Source organism: Lolium perenne, chromosome 2 (genome assembly GCF_019359855.2).
Source record: "Lolium perenne isolate Kyuss_39 chromosome 2, Kyuss_2.0, whole genome shotgun sequence".
NCBI classification, from domain to species: domain Eukaryota; kingdom Viridiplantae; phylum Streptophyta; class Magnoliopsida; order Poales; family Poaceae; genus Lolium; species Lolium perenne.
In genome coordinates, this window is record NC_067245.2 from 57,401,792 (window position 1) to 57,423,751 (window position 21,960).

Consider the following 21,960-nt stretch of genomic DNA (forward strand, 5'->3'; position numbering starts at 1 on the left):
CCTTCGTGGTAACCCGCACTGCTCCAACGATGACTAGCTTCCCCTCAAGGAAATGAACATCGGGATACATCATCGTCTCCACGTGCTTAGATCGGTTACTTCTATCCCTTTTATTATTCTTTGATGTCCATCGTGCTTGAAGTTGATTATTATATCATATAGGTTGTTCAACTAGTTTTGCATTAGGCCACTTTATATATCTAAAAATTGCAAACAAATTGAATAAAATAATATTGATTTGGTATTGTAAGTCTGACCATATTATACGAAAATACCGCATCTACAATATTAAATACATACAATATGCAAAATTAATTTTTAGTGACTAAAATAATATTGATTTGGTATCGTAAATGTACATATATATTTTTTTTATCTATGACATAGTCAATCTTAGGTTGCTGATTTTTTATAAAATTTTATTAACTTATTGGGTCAGTTTTTAGAACTTATATGAATAGAGTAACTTGTTTACTTGAATCGGGGTGATTTGGTGCAAAGTGACGCGGTTGGAAGTAAATTAATATTTTCCGAGTTTGTGGACTGAAATGGAAATAATAGAGCAAGTTGATGTACCACCGATGCAATGTTCTTTTTCTTTTTGCGAGAACCACCAATGCAATTTACTCTACTACAGTCCTACTTACTCTTCTTCTTTTCCAGAGAACTTTTACTTCACATGATATGACACGACATGACTATCAAAGTATCAAGATTACGACCATCACCAAAAGAAGATGATGCTAGATTGTGATCATCGAGATCACAATGGAACAAAAGATATGATCATCAAGATTATCTAAGATATCAGCAAACGAACTTTTACCGCAGCTTTTACTCAATTCACAATTAGACATGGACATCCTATACACAGAACTTGTGCCCGTATGATCACCCTGTATGCTGTATCTTGCATGTGTTACTACTTACTGCTACTCTGCTGGGCTCAGGTCCTCTTCCTTCCAGACCGGGAGGATCCCCTGGCCAGCCAGCCTCTTGTAAACCCAGAACACCACGTACTCGGGAGTGACCTTCTTCTCGTCGATCAGGAAGGGCTCGATGGTGCTCACCTCCATGGAGTATGACGTCATCGCGAAGCCCTTAGGTCCTGTGGTTGTCAGTTCATTAAATTGAGAATCCAGATTAGTTGACAGTAGAAATGGTTTATTATGCAGCTTTTTGGTGACGAAGTGATCGATTGCAGTAATTTTGAATAGAAATTCAGAAGTTTGGAAGAAACAACGAACTAGCTAGTACATGGAGTGTCAACTGTATTCTCAGCAAATAAAATATAGCATATACAGCATAGCAAAGGAAGAAATAGCCTTATGTCCTTTGGTTGTCAGTTCATAGAGGTGAGATTCAGGTTAGCACTGTGCCCTTTTTCCAACAGTTTTCCGCATTGTAAATTATGCTCCTAAGGAATGCAAAGCTTGATGAAAGCAGAACCGGTATTCTTGTGACATAGTTTTCGGGTTAGAAAGTAATCGGTTGCAATAAATTCTTGATGAGAAATTCGCAACTTTTGGTCATAAAGGATCGACTTAGCGGCAAGTAAAACAGCATTGTATAACAACACAAGGGTTTGTAAGTTTTTGTACCTGTCAGGTTTCCCTGTGGAAAGAAGGCCCAGAAATAATAGGGGATGTCTTCCTTTACGAAGGAACCTTCCAACTGCAATTCAGCACCTGAAGGGTTAGAACAATGCCAAGCTACATTGGAGCTGTATGGATCAAATTACAGCGTTTTCACAATCCTGACCAACTGCGTCACTATGTTAGCGTTGTTCTTTTTAGACAAATGTTACTGCTAGCATTGTGCGATGGCTAGACAGGACAGGGATGAATAGATGATTTAAGCAAGCACTAACACTGCTGCAATCACACCACCAGAACGTACTACTGCTTACTACCTGTATGTGGCAATGGTGTGCAAATATGCAAATGAGCCAATGACATGCCTAGTACATGCAGTTGAAATGTGATCACTACTGAATACTGATCGGTAATACTAGTTTAGTAGCTGTTCCATAGCACAGGTTTCAATCACACTTGGTCTCACCGTGTTGTTTTGGAAGGACAGCACGACTTGGGACACGTCCTCCTCGGCCTCGAGCGCAGTCTTGAGAGGAGGGATGATCTCCTCCTGCATCATCTCCGGCAGCGGCTTGGGCGGTGCCTTCTTCGGCTTGGCCGCTGCGGGCTTGGCTGCTGGCTTCGCCTCCGCGGCGGCTTCCTTCTTCTCACCGTCCGCATCCTTCTTCTCAGTAACTGCGTCAGCAATTCAGTATAAACCAAAAAATCAGGAACATCCATTCAGGCACCCCACGTTTCCAAGCTTCACCCAGCAGAGACTAACGTAAGCACTACGCCACTCGATCGCAGCACTGATAGTAGGAGTGGACAGCGATTCAGCCTGAGTGATCTAATGTGAGTACATACCTGAGGTGGAGGCGGCGGCAGCGGCGGCGGATGACTCCTGCACGGCGGAGCAGGACGCGCCGGAGCGAGGGAAGGCGACGACGAGCGGCAGCCGCTTCGCGAAGAGCGGGGCGGCGGAGCACTTGCACCTCGCCGCCGCGTGCCGGCCCGCGAGCGGCCGGCCAGTCAGCCTCGGCGAGTGAAGAGTCCCGATCGCCATGGGAGTTTGGCGCGCAGCCGGCGCGTTCTGGTGGACGGATAGTTCCTGTCCACTGGTTCCGTTGGGTGGCGCTGCGGTGACGCCGCTCTATCTGCACTCTGCAGTGGATCCTCGATCGGCCCGATGGAGAAGAGACCGGTGCAGCATGGCTGGCTGCCCGCCTCTGAGCCAGCCGTTTCTTTTCCTCTGCTGCTGTGGCTTACAACCTGCAACAAACGTGGACCGTCAGATTAAAAACCGGTCAGATCAGGCTACACGAAAATAAATATTATATAAGTTTTTAGAAGAAAGCTAATTTAGAATTTTAAAAAAACAAAAGACAGCATTACCTCCCTTATGAAAGGTAGGTTTTTCTTTAGATTTTTTAAAATACTTACACTCCCTCCATTTCATAAAGATTGTGTAATATTTGTTAAAACTTATATGTATGTAAACACTAAATAGCATCTAGATATATTTAAATTTTAACAAATTTTAGACAATCTTCATAGAATATGACGACGGAGGGAGTGTTTTGAAACAGGGTAGTGCGATATACTCCTTCCATCCTTAAATAAGTGGAAACCTATCTTCAAACTTTATCAACAAAAGAGTGTACTCTTATTTTCTCAATGCACTTTAAAGTAGCAAAATTTGCTTCTCTCTCATCGTACGGGTGTTGGCGTCCGAAACCCACCGGCGAGTAGCGACGGGCAACACGAAGAGCCGGGAGGCTCCCAGAACTGCGGCTGGCCCTGGTCCCTCGAGCGACGGCCCGCAAAGCTCCGTCACGCACGTCCCGATGCTGGTGCAAGGGCGTGCCACCTGACCTATACCTGGTCAGGAAGGTGATGATTTGCTTCGCTTAGTTTCCTGCATGGCATACACGTAAACATTAAATACGGCCTCGATCGGCTCTCAGGTTGTCCTGTGAATCGGCTCAAGGAGCCGATCCACCCATGGTTCGTATGAGGTCTACGATCACATGGTGGTCCTGCTTGATCAATATGAAGCTAAAACGACCTACGACGATTTAGGGTTTTCACCGCATAATCGGAACATCCTACACGTGATTGAGCCTGGCAGTCACGCAAGATGATAATAAACCAGCCCTAGATAAGGCCTAAAAACCAACATGGAGTTGATTCCCGGAACATCTTATCTAGGGCTAGCAAACTACACCCTACGTGCTACTGGACCCTTCAACCCGTTTGCAAGGCCTAACTATGCAGATGTCAAACTAATCCTTGAAGAACAAGGAGCAATCATAACAGATCGGATCTACTAAACACGGATCAAGCAAGGTGCCGCCCTTACACCTAAGATAGGTGTAAAGGCGGCTAGATGTCTAGGGATAGCATGGAGCAAAGCATGTATCGTGGTAAAACAATGCTAACCCTAACACATCTATGATAACTACGTTGCTCGCCATCAACAAGGCTTCAGCACGAGCAACGCATGAACAACGAATAAACGTATACTGCCTAGATCGCAAGATGCGATCTAGGCAGCATGATGCTTACCCGGAAGAAACCCTCGAAACAAGGGGTTGGCGATGCGCCTAGATTGGTTTGTTGTGAACGTGATTGTTGTCTTTCTCAATAACCCTAGATACATATTTATAGTCCGTAGACTTTCTAACGTGGGAATAATCACAACCGTGTACAAGCCAAATTCTACCTAACCGACACGTATGCTACTATATTTACAGATACACGGGCAAACTAGCCCAAACTTCGTGCACAAGGCCGATTCATGTATATCTTCCGTGTATATTCTTCAAGCCCATCTTTAATCACGGCCCACCTCTGATCCGGTCAAATTCTGGTGATAACACATGCCCCCCTGGTTTTGGAAATAATAATTCCAAAACCACGCTGCTTTTTCCTCGTCGGGTCACGTCGTGGCAGGGCAAAACCGTCGCAGTATCCTTCATCATGATGCCTTGACTTCTCAACTTCTCCGCATGACCTGGCAGTTTTTTTTCTTTTGGGCACCACTTCCTCGGAAACTGTTGTGGCATTGAATCTCCACTATATCTCCCTTTTATTTAACCGCTTCGAACAGTTCGCCACTTTATCCCCTTGCTCTGTTCTGGCCATCGGCACCAAGAAACCCCAATCTCAGTAGCAATGTCTTTCTCCTCTTCCTCCTCCGCCTCGTCGGATCTCTCCTCCCAGTCCTTCTCCTCCTCCTCCTCCTCCTCCTCCTCCTCCTCCCGCGAACCCACGCCGGAGTGGGATCCGATGGCATCGCACGACAAGCGCGCCCCAGAGGAGTGGGACCAGGAGGACCACGCCTCCTCCGTCTGGTCCGAGGACGACAAGTCCTTGACCAGCGGAGACGAAGACCTCCAGTTCCTCGCCGATGGGGAACTGGAATCGGAGAGCGAGGATGACTCGTTCTCCTGGGACGACTATACCTCCTCCGAGGAAGAGGAGGAGGAAGACGACGACGACTCCCTCGAGGACTACCCGCCGGCAAAACGCTTCCGCGCGGGGTCAGACGACGACGACGACGATGATGAAGAGGAGGAGGCCCCCAATGAGGGCCGCTGGAGCAGCGACGAGGAGCCCGCCGGCAGCAGCGCCGACGAGAGTTCCGATGGCGACGACGAGGGCAGCAACGGCCCGTAGAGTAGGATCTACTAGTATAGGTCTAGTAGTAGTAGTAGCAGATTGGTCAATAGACCTTTTCTTTTGTTCTTCCTCCCTTGAGCAATCGGCTCTTTCTTTGTAACAAATCCCCTTTATTAATGAAGAAAATATCCCTCTATTAATTTTGTTTTCTCGTTCAATTTGCCGATTGCCAAACGAAGTCAACGCTCAAAGAGCCGATGGCAAGACATCGGCTTTTACTTAAAAATGCGACTTAAGGCCACAACAGGTCTAATCCGTGTTCACGCCATCCTCCAAGCGCACAGATTCAACTTCTCAGCAAATCCAATGGGAGAATCATCTCAAATGCCAAGGACTTTGGCCTGAAACCAATCTGTTAACCTGCTCCATTGATTTTATTCATCTAGAGTCGATGGTTCTGCATCGGCTTTTTATTATTCTGAAGTCGATGTCCGTGCATCGGCTGTACTGGTATCCATATTTCTCAAGTCGATGTCTGCGCATCGGCTGTGATTTGCATATAATTTTTTTTTACTGGCCGATTTTATACATCGGCCCCCATGTTTCACTGTCCACCATCCCACATGCTTGGGAAATATTTCTTGAGGTGTTGACCATTGACGGCTATTGGGAATTTAACACCGTCCAGCTGCTCGAGCATGTATGCATTGCCCTTCAATACCTGATCGACTTTGTACGGACCATGCCAATTAGGAGACCATTTGCCATATGCTTTATCCTTAGTTCCTAATGGTAACACGGCTTCCCATACTAGATCACCAACCTGAAATTTCTTTGGTCTCACCTTCTTATTGTATGCACGAGCTACCCTGGCTTTGTTCTCTTTAATCTTCTCCAAGGACCAAAGTCTAAGTTCCGTTGCATCCTCAATAGTATCACTCATCAGGGTTGCATACTCTTCAGCTGTTAGATCATTCTGAAACGTGACACGTCTCGATCCAGCCGTAATTTCCCAAGGTAATACGGCTTCCTGCCCATAGACAAGCTGGTATGGCGAAGTTTTTATAGCTCCATGGCATGACATGCGGTAGGCCCACAAAGCTTCTGACAACGTTTCATGCCAAACCCTAGGGTTCTCGTCAATTTTCCTCTTGATCAGCTTGATCGGGCTCTGATTGGACGCTTCAGCTTGCCCATTGGCTTGAGCGTAATATGGAGATGATCGGATCAGCTTAATTCCCATGTCATCGCAGAACTTTCTGAATTCCTTAGAAATGAAGACCGAACCTCCATCGGTCGTGATGGTTTGGGGAATCCCGAACCTATGAATGACGTGTTCTTTTACAAACTTGATCACATCTTCTGATTTTACCTTCTTCATAGGGACGGCCTCCACCCATTTGGTGAAGTAATCTGTAATGGCCAGGATCCACTCGTGGCCTTTGCTCGACGCAGGATGGATTTTGCCGATCATATCCATGCCCCAACCTCGGAATGGCCAAGGTTTGATGATGGGATTCATTGCTGATGCGGGTACCATCTGAACCTTCCCGAACATCTGACACGCTTGGCATCCCTTGTAGTACTTGAAGCAGTCCTCAAGCATGGTGGGCCAATAAAACCCTGATCGCCTGATCAGCCACTTCATCTTATGAGCCGATTGGTGAGTTCCACAGGCGCCTTCATGCACCTCATGTAAGAGCCGATTAGACTCAGTTGGTCCCAGGCATTTGAGTAGTAACCCTTCCAACGTCCTGTAGAACATGTCATCTCCTATAAGGACATATTTCATGGCCTTGTACCTTATCCGTTTAGGTGCCCCCCGAGCCGAATCCTTCAAGTAATTGAAGATATCGGCTCTCCAGTCATCCTGTTCCGGGAGCGCACTCGAACTTCTGACCCGTCTGGTATGTCCTTATATCCTGACGCCATCTGTGCGAGATCATTAGCGTCGGTATTCTGAGATCTTGGGACCCAATTGAAGTTGATGTACCGAAAATGTGTCATCAGCTCACGACATTCCATCCAATATGGGAAGAGTGACTCACTCTCGCACTTGTATTCGTCCGTGAGCTGGGAGATCACCAACTTCGAGTCTCCAAAAAGCTCCACCGCCTCTGCCCCGGCTTCCAAAAGCAACTCCATTCCCTTGCGCACTGCCTCATACTCAGCGACATTGTTGGTGCAAGGGGTAGATAGCCTGATAGAGAAGGAATATGTTGCCCCCCGAGGCGACACGAGCAGAATGCCGATGCCACAACCATCGTCACAAGCCGATCCATCGAAGAACATAGCCCATGCACGCACAGATAGTGCTGCTATATTAGTATTGATCCGTTCAGCTATGAGATCGGCCAACGCTTGTCCCTTGATCGCTCGCAGGCTGATACCGGAGATCGAATTCCGATAACGCAAACATCCACTTACCAAGTCGGCCTTTCAAAACAGGAGCCGACAGCATGTGCTTGACAACGTCTGACTTGCATATGACGATGATTTCTGCCGTCAAAAGGATATGATGAAGCTTGGTGTAGGTGAAGAATAGGCAGAGGCATAACTTCTCGACCTCAGGATACCTTGTCTCTGCATCCAACATCCTTCTGCTGAGGTAGAAAACGACCTTTTCAACACCCTCATAGAGTTGCACCACTACTGAAGCGATGGACGTGTCAGCTACCGATAAGTAGATATAGAACGGCCTGTCTTGCTGAGGTGGAACTAGCACAGGCGGCGTTGTTAGATACCGCTTAATCTTGTCAAACGCCTGCTGCTGCTCTGCCCCCCAGTGAAACTCGTCATCAGATTTGATCTTCACCAACGCCATGAACGGCTCAATTCGTCCTGACAGATTAGAGATGAACCGTCGGACGAAGTTGATCTTGCCGATAAGACGTTGGAGCTCCTTCTTCGTGGTAGGCGGCTGCATGGTACGTACTGCCTCCTGACTTTTCAGGCCGATCTCAATTCCTCGTTCATGAACCAAAAAACCTAGGAACTGACCGGCCGTCACACCAAAGGCACACTTATTTGGATTCATTCTCAGTCCGAACTTCCGAGTCCGGTCTAGGATGCGTCGCAAATCATCCAAGTGTCCTTCCATGGAGACAGACTTGACCACCACGTCATCGATGTAGATTTCCACCAACTTGTCGATCAGATCATGAAAAATATAATTCATGGCTCATTGGTACGTTGCACCGGCATTCTTCAACCCAAAAGTCATGACCACATATTCAAACAAGCCCACCGATCCTGGTACTCTGAATGCAGTCTTGTGTATATCTTCTGGGGCCATGAAAATTTGGTTGTAGCCGGCGTTGCCGTCCATGAAACTTAACACCTTGTGGCCAGCAGCTGCATTGATCAATGTTTCTGCCACAGGCATTGGATATTCATCCTTTGGGGTGGCTCTGTTGAGATCTCGGAAATCTATGGCCACACGCCATCGGCCGTCCTTCTTCTCTACAGGTACGATACTGGAGATCCATTCAGCATACCTGCATGGCCTGATGAACCCGGCGGCTAACATTTTCTCGATCTCCTTCTTGACTTCTTCAAGAATTTCGGCCTTCATCTGACGTGCTCGTTGTTGGAACGGCCGAAATCCTTTCTTGAGAGGGAGCCGATGCTCAATGATGCTCCTGTCTAACCCAGGCATCTCTGTGTAATCCCATGCAAAGCAATCTGGGTATTCTTTCAACAGAGCTATCATCTGGCTCCTGAGGTGTGGATCTAACTTTTTGCTGATGAAAGTTGGTCGTGGCTTATCCCCAGGACCAATGTCGACTTCTTCTAGCTCATCAGCCGATGTAAACCCATACCCTAACTTTCCGTCACCTGTTAGATCGACGCTGAACACAGGCAAAACGTATGGCGAGGATAATAATATGGGCCGATTGCTGGAATCGGCCCCCATTTTGATTGCATTGCTCAATGAAGGTTTACATCTTGGTCGTGCTTTACTATAACTACGTGACATGCTTGAGACAAGATCATCACTTTTTATTTTTTGGGGCCAATCACAAGGATCGGCCTTGCCACGTACGTCCATAGCCTTTGCTCTTGTTATACGGTCAGGCCGGTGGATAAGACCAGCCTCACCCCATTTTTTGTCACGTCGATGCGCTCGCAGTCGTCCAAAGTGATGCCGGAGAGTGGCTCTTGGCCTGCCGTCTCCCAAACGTTCATGCCAGCCGTTGAGATCTCGGCTGAGTCATCTGCGTGGACGACCTCGACTTCATCTCCATCCCACTGTATTAAGCATTGGTGTATCGTGGATGGAATGCAACAGTTGGCGTGGATCCAATCTCTCCCTAGCAGGACAGCATAGGTGCTCTTGCTATCGACAATGAAGAATGTCGTAGGGATGGTTTTCCTCCCCACGGTCAGATCCACGTTCAGAACACCTTGTGTTTCTGATGCTTGGCCATTGAAATCGCTCAGTGTTACGTTGGTCTTGATCAGATCCGAGCTAGAGCGTCCCAAACGACGTAGCATGGAGTATGGTATGATGTTGACTGCCGCTCCGGTGTCCACCAGCATCTTGTTGACATGCTGCCCATTGATATAACCTCGTAAGTACAGGGCCTTCAGGTGTCTGTAACTTCTTTCTCGTGGCTTCTCAAAAATAACCGGCCGTGGGCCGCAGTCAAGTTGTGCCACAGATGCCTCTTCTGTTCCAGGAGCACAAAACTCTGCTGGCAGGATGAACACCATGTTTGTACCAGCCGATGTCTCGTCATCGGCTTTCCTTTGCTTGGGGCGCCACTCCTTCTTTTGTGGTCGAACCTCTTCGTCCAGAGTTCGCTGAATTTTCGCGGCTAGATCAGGCCGCGCCTTCCTTAACGTGTGCAGGTATAACCTTTCGGCTTCCTCCAAGCCACGTAATCGCTGAACCCTACGCTTTTGGGAACGGCTGAGTCCATCAGGGCACCACCTTGGCCGGTGGTACTTATCTTCTTCTTCTTCATCGTCATCTTCTAACTCCTCGAGATCTTCTACCCGAGAGGACTCAGCTTGCCTGTTCCGAGATGGGAGAGGTCCTAGACGCTTGAACACTGACACGTCTCCTCTGCCCCTCTTCTTTTGTCTACATTCTGGGCAGTTGCCGATTGTGGGCAATCGGCTCATTCCTGAATCCCAGCAGTGTTTGAAGAAGGGACAATCCCAGTGCTTGTCCACGTCGTCCTGCTCTCTTGATTTTTCCTTGGCATGGCGCTCATATCTCTCCTCGTCGCGATCATGCCGACGATATCTCCTGGCGTCCCTGCTAGCCAGACGATCTCTTTCGTCGTAAATCCATTTGTATCGCCGGCGCTGGTCGTACTGACTCACATATTTGTTGAGGAGATGATCAGAGATAGGTCGTTGATATCGCACATTCTTCACTTCTCCCTCTGTGATGTAGCGCTTGCCATCGTGTCGGAGCCGATCGCGTGGAGCGGCTTCCTCCTTGTCCTTGCCACGAGAGGGGGTGCCCTCGTCTCTGTCCTTACCAGAGTGGTGCCCAGGCCCGACCATGTTAATGTTGAACGAGAAACCTGGCTGGCACCCCCCAGGGTAAGTGCACTCCACCATGTTAACGGCGGGGAAGGGGTGCGTGTCGACTTTCATGGCGTACTGGCTGAAGATTAGACGCCATTGCTCTATCGCCATTTGGATCTGCTGACGCCACACCCTGCAGTCGTTGGTGGTATGGGTGAATGTGTTATGCCATTTGCAGTATGGCTTTCCGTTCAACTCCTGTGCCGTAGGGATTTTGAGGCCTTCGGGTAACTTTAGCTGCTTCTCCTTGAGTAAGAGGTCGAAAATTTGCTCAGCTTTGGTCACGTCGAAGTCAAACCCTCTTGGAGGACCTTGTGGCTTAACCCACTTGCAGGACACGGGGCTTGCCCCCCGAGTCCATTCAGCCACTGCTACCTCTTGATCTCCCGCAGAGCCTTCATCTTCCTCTGTCTCAACCAGGACTACCGCACGCTTGAATTTGTCCTGGTACAACTCTGGGTGGCGCTGTTCATATAATGACAGTTTCTGAACCATATGCGCCAGTGAAGGGTAATCTGCTTGGGAAGCCATATCCTTGATCGGCGATGCGAGACCCACCACCGCCAACTCGACTGCTTCTTTTTCAGTTAAACGAGCCGAATAGCATCGGTTCCTGATGGCCCTAAAGCGCTGGATGTATTCTGACACTGTTTCTCCGCGCTTCTGCCGTACTTGTGCTAGATCGGCAATGCCAGCCTCGGAAGCCTATGAGTGATACTGCATGTGGAACTGCTCTTCCATCTGCTTCCAAGTCCGGATTGAGTCTGGTGGCAGCGAGGTGTACCAACCGAAAGCCGATCCTGTGAGGGACTGTGCGAAGAACCTCACACGTAGTGCATCTGCCGCTGAGATCGTGCCCAGCTGCGCCAAATATCGGCTCACATGCTCGATTGAACTGGAGCCATCTGACCCACTAAACTTGGAGAATTCAGGGTGCCGATATTTGGGTGGTAGCGGGATCAAATCGTACTCGTTGGGGTACGGCTTGGAATAGCCGATTGCCCTCCTTTTCGGCACCATGCCGAACTGGTCTCTCAAGATTGTACTGATCTGATCCGCGGTGCTAGCTGCAGGAGTTGAACTCTGAAGATTCGCTGGAGTGGCATACTTAGCTAGCCACGCCTGCTTCTCAAGATCTGAGCTAGCTGCAGGAGTTGAGCTTTGGAGATTTGTTGGAGTGGCATACTTAGTTAGCCACGTCTGCTTCTCAAGATCTGATCCAAAAGCCCCTCCGCCGCTCCGAAACCCCGCTCGTTGCGGTCCGGTTCGTGGAGTGCCCGATTCATCAGCCGGCACGTATGTGCACGTGTATCCGTGAGGGATCTCTTTAGGCGCCTCATACAAGAACTGGTAATCACTAGGGTCACCACCGATCTTGTAGACGATGAATGCCGGTGAACTCGGCACTTCTGGTGCTGCCAGCGCGAACGGCAGCGGTGGTCGGGTCTGGAGTGGTATTTCTCCTTGGTGAGTCCCTAGAGCAGGTCCTGTCGGAGAGTACTGGTGCCTCATGATTTCCTGGATCACCCGAAGCGCGACACGCTCCAAAGCGTTCACCAGGCTCTCAGAATGGCGGTGTAGCGAATGAGCTACCATGTGATTAACCTCCTGACGAAGAGACCTGGTGCGTTCTTCTGAAGGGGTAGACAGGTCCACTCCATCGAGCGCGCCTTCAGGTGAGAACCCTTTCCACCTGATGCCGTGTGAGCGGGTCCTCTGGAAAGAGCCGATGAGGTCGGCTTCGAAGATAGCTTTGACATCGTCATACTTCTTCTTGAGCTCCTCAGTCAGATCTTCGTACGTAACTGGAGGACCTTCCGCCATCTCAGATGCAGATGGCGATGCCGTTGATGTCGAAGACTATCCCACCGGGCGTGCCAGAATGTGTTGGCGTCCGAAACCCACCGGCGAGTAGCGACGGGCAACACGAAGAGCCGGGAGGCTCCCAGAACTGCGGCTGGCCCTGGTCCCTCGAGCGACGGCCCGCAAAGCTCCGGCACGCACGTCCCGATGCTGGTGCAAGGGCGTGCCACCTGACCTATACCTGGTCAGGAAGGTGATGATTTGCTTCGCTTAGTTTCCTGCATGGCATACACGTAAACATTAAATACGAGCCTCGATCGGCTCTCAGGTTGTCCTGTGAATCGGCTCAAGGAGCCGATCCACCCATGGTTCGTATGAGGTCTACGATCACATGGTGGTCCTGCTTGATCAATATGAAGCTAAAACGACCTACGACGATTTAGGGTTTTCACCGCATAATCGGAACATCCTACACGTGATTGAGCCTGGCAGTCACGCAAGATGATAATAAACCAGCCCTAGATAAGACCTAAAAACCAACATGGAGTTGATTCCCAGAACATCTTATCTAGGGCTAGCAAACTACACCCTACGTGCTACTGGACCCTTCAACCCGTTTGCAAGGCCTAACTATGCAGATGTCAAACTAATCCTTGAAGAACAAGGAGCAATCATAACAGATCGGATCTACTAAACACGGATCAAGCAAGGTGCCGCCCTTACACCTAAGATAGGTGTAAAGGCGGCTAGATGTCTAGGGATAGCATGGAGCAAAGCATGTATCGTGGTAAAACAATGCTAACCCTAACACATCTATGATAACTACGTTGCTCGCCATCAACAAGGCTTCAGCACGAGCAACGCATGAACAACGAATAAACGATATCGCTTCTAGATCGCAAGATGCGATCTAGGCAGCATGATGCTTACCCGGAAGAAACCCTCGAAACAAGGGGTTGGCGATGCGCCTAGATTGGTTTGTTGTGAACGTGATTGTTGTCTTTCTCAATAACCCTAGATACATATTTATAGTCCGTAGACTTTCTAACGTGGGAATAATCCCAACCGTGTACGAGCCAAATTCTACCTAACCGACACGTATCATACTATATTTACAGATACACGGGCAAACTAGCCCAAACTTCGTGCACAAGGCCGATTCATGTATATCTTCCGTGTATATTCTTCAAGCCCATCTTTAATCACGGCCCACCTCTGATCCGGTCAAATTCTGGTGATAACAACGGGAATCAAACCCAATGATATTGAGCACATGTTCTCCTAGTTTTCCATATGTACATAGCTCATTGAAGGTGACAAAATTAAAGAGGAGAGATGCATCTTTCCAATATATATTTTACTCCATTTCATAATTTATGTTGGAAAACCCGCATGTGCACTTATTTATGGACAAGTCAAATACATGCATAATTTTTCGTGCAAGTCAAATTATGCAAAATTTAACTAGATAATAATACAAAGATCTACTATGATAAATGCATATAATATGAAATATATTTCATGACAATTGTAAACATATTATTTTTCTATTGTATATGTTTACATTTTTATTAATATAGATGATAAAGTTTAATGAAATTTGACTTTGACCAAATCTTATATGCAACATAGTTTAGGTAGGGGAGTACTAGGCTAGTGTATAAAGTCAACTATCATCATGCAGAGCTTGGAGTGCCAGCTAGGACCATGGCCTCCCTATGCTGCAAAATTTTCTGAAAGAGCTCCTAAAATACACGTAGATTGATCTCTAAAATTTGTAAATATTGGCTCTGCAGCCCCGTCCAAGCAATCTTATGTTCTATTGGCCCCCTCTAAATATTTTTCCTGCCTCCACCCCTACTGTTCACTCATTTAGAACTTTATGGTACAGAGTTATAATTGGCCCGTGCCAGACTATATTTACTAGGAGCATTAAGGTGTAACTTGTGAATGACCAGTGTCACAATTCTCTCTCACTACGCAATTACCACCGCAGCTAGTATGAATTAACGAGAGAAGTGATCGTGCTATCTCTGTTATGGAGTGTGGACCGACGTGTATGCGAAGGGGGAAAAAATTCACAATCCCAGGGGGTCACAAGTTCAAGTTCTAAAGTTGGAAATATGTATCTGTTTGATTAAGAAAAAAGTACGCGCGGAATTGCTGAAAAATCTCAGCCACCTAAAGCTGCACATACTAAACCCTAAATTTGCACTCTTTTTTCTCTTTCTCTGTTGTTTCCTTTATGTTTGGTTGTGTTGTTGCCTCAGCATGTTTGTTGTATTGTGGTTATTATATTAATATAGCGTGGCGAAAGACTATTTAAAAAATTGCACTCTTTAGACGTGTGCAGATCTAGGCTCCGTTTGTTTGGGCTTCTGCTTCTGCTTTTGAGGTCTAAAAGTGGAAGCCCAAACAAACACCCAACTATTGAAAAGCGCTGCCCAGAAGCGCTGCCCAGAAATACACTGCGCGAGACCCCCGAGCCGGAAAGCACCCCGAGAGGTGCTTCCCGCGATTCTGCCGCTTCCCGAGTTGCGGATGACCAAACTATCCTCAATGGTTTGAAATATTTACAGAGAACCTGCCCCCATTTTCTCGATAGCTACGGTTAGGAACCGCGCCCGTCCCCGCCTGCAGCCGCGCCGCTGCCGGAGAGCCCGGCCCCTGGCTGCCGACCGGCCCTGTCCCCGGCCGCCGCGCGCAGGGCCCTCCTCCCGTGCGCCGTTCCCTGCCGTCCCCCACCTCCTCCGCCCCGCCGCCACTCGCTTCCCCACGGCCAACACCCGCCCCGCCGCCGTAGCCTCGCCCGCCGCCGACCGAGTTGTTCCCGGCCACCGCGCACAGTTCTCCTCCCGCGCTCCGTTCCCGTCGTCCCCACCTCCTCCCGCCCCCGTCGGCCCTGCTTCCCCGCCGCCGCTTTCTCTCGCGCCAACCGTCCCTCGATCTCCTTCGCACAAGACTTCCTTCTCGTTCGCCGCTGCCTTGCTCCGACCCCGGCAACCCTGCTTCCCCGCCGAGCTCCTCCCGAAACGATTGACTTGAATGTCTGAATGTTGCCATTTGTTTGTTGAATTTTTCTGATGAACTTAAATGTCAAAGCTTTAGCAGTTCCCTGTCAATTTCGTTTGTTTGGTGCCTCATTTTCTGTTATGATGCTCGTTACTGTCCAGAAATGGTGGTTGTCACCAAATTGTTCCGCAGTGTTTCAGATTGCCTGAGCAACTGCTTCTCGATCGCGTGCCATTTTTCCCGGTTTTGCTGATGCCTAGTGTTGTTAATCAGTTTTAGATCAGCCAAGGGGAATTGCTACACATTTGTTGGTGTATGTATATGGTATATTTACCCAAAATTCAACAATATTTGGTACCAACAATACCGATATACTTCGTGGATGGATGTAAAGAAACGATCTATATCAATTCCAAACATTGTGTCTAAAAACTTAAATCATTTGTAAAACAAATCCAAAGCTAAAAATAATTTCTAATCAAACACAACAAAATTATTTTGCTAATATCGTATTTAAAATTATTCTAGCAAAAAAATTAATTGAGGTAATTTGGTTACAAACTTGTTGCTCTTTTGGGTTCATATGGACAAGTCTTGTATACTTAATATGAACAAGTCTTTCAACATAATTCAATCCTTAAGCATGTCAATTATGTTACAAACACTCAGAATTAGCTAATTCGTCTCAAATCGGCATTTATAGAAGTTCATCAGCATTTAGGGGCATTTCAGACATTTCATCCTTCTTACCAAAGAACAAAGTTAGCCCATCCACAAAGACTTCTACCAAACATCAAATCACTGCTTCTCACAGCTGCTTCCTACAGCTGCATTTCCACAGCTCAACAGCTTTTCAAAAGCTGCAGCCCAAACAAACAGGGCCCTAGTTGACTGTGGGTGCAACTTTGGCCCAGCATGCATCGCTCTCGGTGAATTCCATGCGGGGGAGAAGTCTTTTTTTTTTTTTTTGACCTGCGGGGGAGAAGTCCGGAGGAAAGAGGATAGTCCGCCGAGGTACGTAGCCGGACGGCACAGCGGCGGGGTCGTTTTCCCCGCGTACGTCAGTGACAGTGGCCCCGCCAAACCCGATCCCACCACTCAGCGAAGAAAACCCCTTCTCCACGCTCCAACCACCTCCACCTTGCCCGCACCGCACTGTGGAGCTGCACCCTGTACGTTCGGTCCACGTAAACGCGCAGGGCCCGCTAGGCTACCGCTTTCCTCTTCGTCTTCCATCCATGCCGTTGGATATTTCCCCTTCCCCACCACGAGTCCAGCCCACACGGGCATCGCGTGCTCGCCTGCCTGTCCTCTCCTCTCCTTCCTTATCGCGAACCGTTGCGCGCAGGGATCTGTGGACACGGACCACATGGTCAGACGAGCCTATCCGCACGGCACGGCGAGCCACAGGACGCAGCCGCGGAACGTAGTATGGACCCGGTCCACGTGACGCTCCGCGGGGCAAGGCAAACCGGCCCAAGTAAAAAGAGTGCTCGCAATTATTTTTGTGTAATCCACCGAGTTAATTATCTTGCGTAATCCGTGGAGTTCAGAGCTGAAAGTTTGCTTTAGTTATCACCTGCCCCGGTACGCCCGGCCTCGCCTGGCGGCGGCGCAGCGATGAAAAACTAGCCAACACGCACCGTGCGCGACTGACATGCGGGACCAAGCACTGGACACACGTACTAGTAGTACCAAAGAGAGGCGTGTCAGTATTCTCTTCCCATCTTAAATTTCAGCGCAGAGACGCGTCAAACCCGGGGAGCCGGATATTCAATTCGGACGTACGGGCCAGAGAGCACTCAAGGCAGGGGCAGGACCGTAAAAGCACGCCAGCCCAAAAGAGAGGAGGAGGGTCGCCCTAGAAACGGGAAGCATCCAAGGGAAGGCATCCCCACCCAAATCAACCGGAATCTCGCCTGCTCCTCGAGCCGCTCACCGACAGCTCTCCGCACGCCACGCCACGGTGCGCCAGGCCATCGCGCCACCACCCGGTCATGTTACCACCGCCCCACTTGCGCTGCTGGGATCTCGCAACTTGCCAAAAAAGCGAAAAGGATGGATGCAGCTGTACCCTCCGATGTCTCGTTCTCGCCCACCCACCACAACCTCTTTCCACTCCAACGAAAATCACGTCTCCGGAAGGCGAAAGCGCAAAGCCGGACGGGGCCTCGGACCCACCTGCCAGTGCGACGGAACCGCTGCCCTCGCGGTAGACCGGCCCGGAGCACCACCGTAGACACAGGACAGCGGCAGCACAAGGCATTGCCTCTGAACTCTGAAGTCTGAACCCAAAAATTGCTAAATTACTCCAGAGCCCAGTTGCCTATCAGGGCAAAGAGGGGCACCTCGCCCATCGCTGCAACCACAGCCATTTCACCTATCTCAAAGCATATAGCGCCCAAGCAGCACGGGGCCGCCTTCCGGCCGTTCATCAGTAAGAAGCCAACCAGGGCAAAAGTATAAACTTTCAAACAGAGGCAACGGCTACTAGGTGCAGGCATTTCAAAGGGGCCATCTCCCGGGCTTTCTCCTGGAGGGAAAACTGACAATGTGTAGCCCTATACTGCCAACGTTAACAGGAATTTGAATCAACGAGGGAAACTCCCCAGGGGTGTTGTAAACTACCATTTGAATTATGGAGGGAAAACTCAGCAAGGGTGCAGGCAAGAGGGAAAGCCGGGTTCCATTTTCCCTCCTAAAATCTGCTGTTTAAAAACAAGGGTCAAGCCCTCCAAACCTACGAGTCTTTACAAGAAAAAAACGGCTAGGAAAAACAGGGGGGAAACCCACCATATTTCTGTCTTGCTGCTGCTGCTGCTCCTGATTACTTGTTTCTACCTGGGAAGAAGGGGTGAGGGAGGGGATCCATGTACACTGGTTCCTTCATCAGTGGTGCTTGAATGGCCGGGGGTCCTCGACGTCGTCATCCTCGTCATCGCTGCCGCTGCCGCTGCCGGATGGGTCATCGTCTCTCTTCCTCTTGGTGCCCTGCGACGATGAGGGCAGGTCTGTGGTGGCCTCCTCATCGTCATCATCGACCTCGTCTCTGTCTTCATCGACATCATCAGGGTCAGCCACATCAAAGTCCTCTGGACTTCCGACGGCCATGGCAGGTTGAGGTGGCACAATCGGTTGAACAAGATATTCCGTGTCTTCATCCTGCAGAAATGCGAAAAGGGCATAAATTGTCATATTGGAATTGTGTTTTCAACTTCCTGATGTTTCAGCTGACTAGGGTAAATGAGCACTAGGCTATAACAACACAAAACCTAAATGTAAATGCTAAAACACTCAAATGAGATGCCCCATAAGAAACTGCAACCAGGAATGGAAGCATGGAGAAAACATCATGCATAACATATAAATTAAAAGAAAAAACAGCATTAAAGCGAAGCCCTAGAATGCTTTATAAAGTTAGACATGGTAAAGATAATCCAACTTAAAGCGTACAAAATCACTTCACCAGTAAACAAATGAACAAGATGACCAGAACAAAAGATGAACAAAAAGAAAAAATAAGAACAGCATGTTGAGTTATATATCTGAACAAGACTGCATTATGTGATTTGAGTGGTGAACACAGAACCCAAGTGTACCGAATGCAAGACAAGATAGAGCACACAACTTCATACAAATAAACTAACCAAAAAAACTGCTGCCTAGCAAGATATATTACTGAATCTCATTTTCATTGAAAATTTGCGAACAAAAAAAATGTGACGAATTCCTGAAAATAGTCATCTTATCCACATATGTAGAGGCTGTTACATCGGTCCCTAGTTATAAGACGTTTTGGTAGGCTATTTTAGCCGCCCTTGAAAACACCTTACACTTAGGGAGAGAGGCAGTACTACCTAGCAAGATATATTCCATTACTAAGCTCATTTTCATGGAAAATTTGCAAACAACACAAATATGATGAATTCCTTAAGATGGCCATCTTATCAAAATATGTATAGGCTGTTACACCAGTAGCTCAAAAATAGAAAAATTATACTAATGAAGCTAGGAATTACTGCAAGATGGAGCTAGGAATGGTAAAATGTTACGAAAATAAGGAACTCCATGTATAACAGATATATATAAAGCTTCAGTAATTCCTGCTTATATAGACATAGTCAAGCACAAGAAAGTGACTAAATTTAACAAACCTGTGTGAGGACTCCTAGAGTGGAAAACAGAAGAAACTAAACATACAGTTTTCTTCACCAACATAAACCAATCTGCTCAGGCTTCTAACTCAAATACTATCGTTTTAAAGGTGCAAACAGAGCTTTCACACCCCCAAAGAAATGCATCGGCAACAAATAATACAATCAGTAACAGATAACTACTAGAAAAGTCAGCAGATATTTTACCAAACATGTTCAATGATTATCATGGAGCACAGAAGTCTTCAAAATCTCCATATTAGCAAGATTACCGTGGATATATTTTGGGGTACTTTTTACCCAGTGTTTGTCTACCATACAAAATAGGAGATTAGGAGTTGAGGATCTAAAATATAACCTCTACTCTGGCATGCACAACAATCATATGTAGCACAAATAAACAGGAGACTGAACAAACAAACACATAAGTAATGCATGAACTAGTAATAAATATCCTTAAGCCAAGAGAACTTAGTCACACTTCATGCAACCTGCAACAGTGTAGGGGTGCCAACAGTAAACTTGGTCAACAAAATGAAAAAACAGTCAGCAAGCCAAGACTTGATTTATTGAAAACACAAAATTGCGATATCATGTAGTAAAGTACTTCAAAGGCTAGAGGGAAATCGGCGTTTTATACCTCATCATCTGCGTCATCATCATCATCTTCGTTCCCCTCCTCATAAACCCCCCTATTATCCTCCAATCTTTCCTCATCTTCCTCTCCAATCTCACCATCCTCATCATCATCTTCGCCTTCACCTTGCTCATGCCCATCAATCTCTTCACCAACAGCCCCCACCGCCATAGCAACCCTCCCGCTGCTCTCTGGTACAGCCTCCTCACCATCATCCTCAACCTCCTCTTCATCATCGTCATCATCCTCATCGATGTCATCCTCCTCATCATCACTGCTGGGCACATCATGCACCTCAACAACAGCATCATCTTCACCCTCCTCATCGATCTCCTCCCCCAAATCCTCCTCCTCCAGATACTCATCGTCGTCCTCCTCCTCATCCTCCACATCTTCATCTTCCTCATCAGGGGCTCCCCCAACGGCCGCCATCCGGAACCCGTTCGCCTGGTGGTGGTGCTCGGCTCCTCCGTTCGGCACGACCTCATCTGCGTCGCTCTCGTCCTCGTCGACATCGATCACCCCGTTCACCTCCACCGGGTGCGCGGCCGCGCGGCCCCGGGAGTGCGAGACGCCCCCGTTGGCCACCTCGCCGCTCCCGGGGTCCTCGTCGTCGTCGTCCTCATCGTCGTCGTCTTCCTCGCCGTCGCCGTCGCCGTCCGCGTCGTCGTCGTCGTCGTCCGACTCGGGGCGCTCGTTCTCGTCGGCGTCCATCTTGTCGAGGTACTTGAGCGTGCGGATGAGGCCGAAGACCCTGGATCTGTAGTCCTTGACGCGCGTGACGGGGCACTCGTAGAGGTCGAGCGAGACGAGGCGGAGGCGCGCGAGCGGCGCCAGATCGTCGACGTCCTGGATGCGGTTGTTGCTGAGGTCGAGGTCGCGGAGGGAGGCGAGGCCGGCCTCGACGAGGTGCTCGAGCCCGCCGGCGATCCGGTTGTCGGAGAGCGTGAGGCGCGCGAGGTTGCGCAGGCGGGGGAAGCCCGCGAGCGAGGCGACCCCGACGCCGGCGATCGAGAGGTGCTCCAGGCTCTGGTGCCGCTCCAGTATCGCCGGCGCCGGCAGCCGGCCGTGCATGCACTTGACGGCGCCGTCCAGGGTCAGGCTCCGCGGCGGCGAGGAGCTCCCCTCGTCGCCGGTGTCCAGCGCCGCCTCCACCGCCCGCTCCCACGCCTCATCCATCTCGCTCCTCTCGTCTTCTGAAAATCGGCTAAATAAATAAAAAATTCCACGGCGTTTGGTTGCGAAGGCTATTTGAAATACAGTGATTTATACGGGGAAGGGGCGATGGGGTGGTTTACTTGGCCACGGGAGGAAGAAGGGGGCGGTTCACGGGCCGCGCTGTGGACTTGGTGCAGGGACGACGGGACGGGGCTTGGGGAGGCAGCCAATGGGAGCGCTCGGATCTGATGGCGCGGATCGCTGACGTGGCGGGATCCTAGGGGGTTGTGCTTCCTCTGAGAGGAGCGGGGGCGTATTGCGCTGGTGGATGCCGAGAGCATCTTTTTCTCGGCTCGGTTTTGCGAAATCTTTTTCTCTGAAGGGCGAGATACTGTTGGTTAATTATGCACGCGGTGCCGTGTGTCTACCCTTGTTTTTGGTGGGTACGTATCTG

At 49.0% G+C, this 21,960-nt stretch overlaps 2 protein-coding genes across 2 annotated transcripts; both read right to left on the bottom strand.

Moving 5' to 3' along the window:
• Positions 1–783: 783 nt before the first annotated feature.
• Positions 784–2,791, bottom strand: LOC127322875 (uncharacterized). The gene is made up of 4 exons (XM_051351293.2): positions 2,442–2,791; positions 2,062–2,270; positions 1,602–1,674; positions 784–1,108 (listed from the first exon to the last, which is right to left on the bottom strand). The coding sequence occupies exons 1-4, from the start codon at positions 2,638–2,640 to the stop codon at positions 933–935; spliced, it is 657 nt and encodes a 218-aa protein (XP_051207253.1). The 5' UTR covers positions 2,641–2,791; the 3' UTR covers positions 784–932.
• Positions 2,792–18,172: 15,381 nt separating this feature from the next.
• On the bottom strand, positions 18,173–21,611 carry LOC127322854 (acidic leucine-rich nuclear phosphoprotein 32-related protein 1). Its single transcript, XM_051351259.1, has 2 exons — positions 20,352–21,611; positions 18,173–18,719 (listed from the first exon to the last, which is right to left on the bottom strand). Exons 1-2 carry the CDS (start codon positions 21,525–21,527, stop codon positions 18,447–18,449), a joined length of 1,449 nt encoding a protein of 482 aa, XP_051207219.1. The 5' UTR covers positions 21,528–21,611; the 3' UTR covers positions 18,173–18,446.
• Between the last annotated feature and the right edge of the window lie 349 nt (positions 21,612–21,960).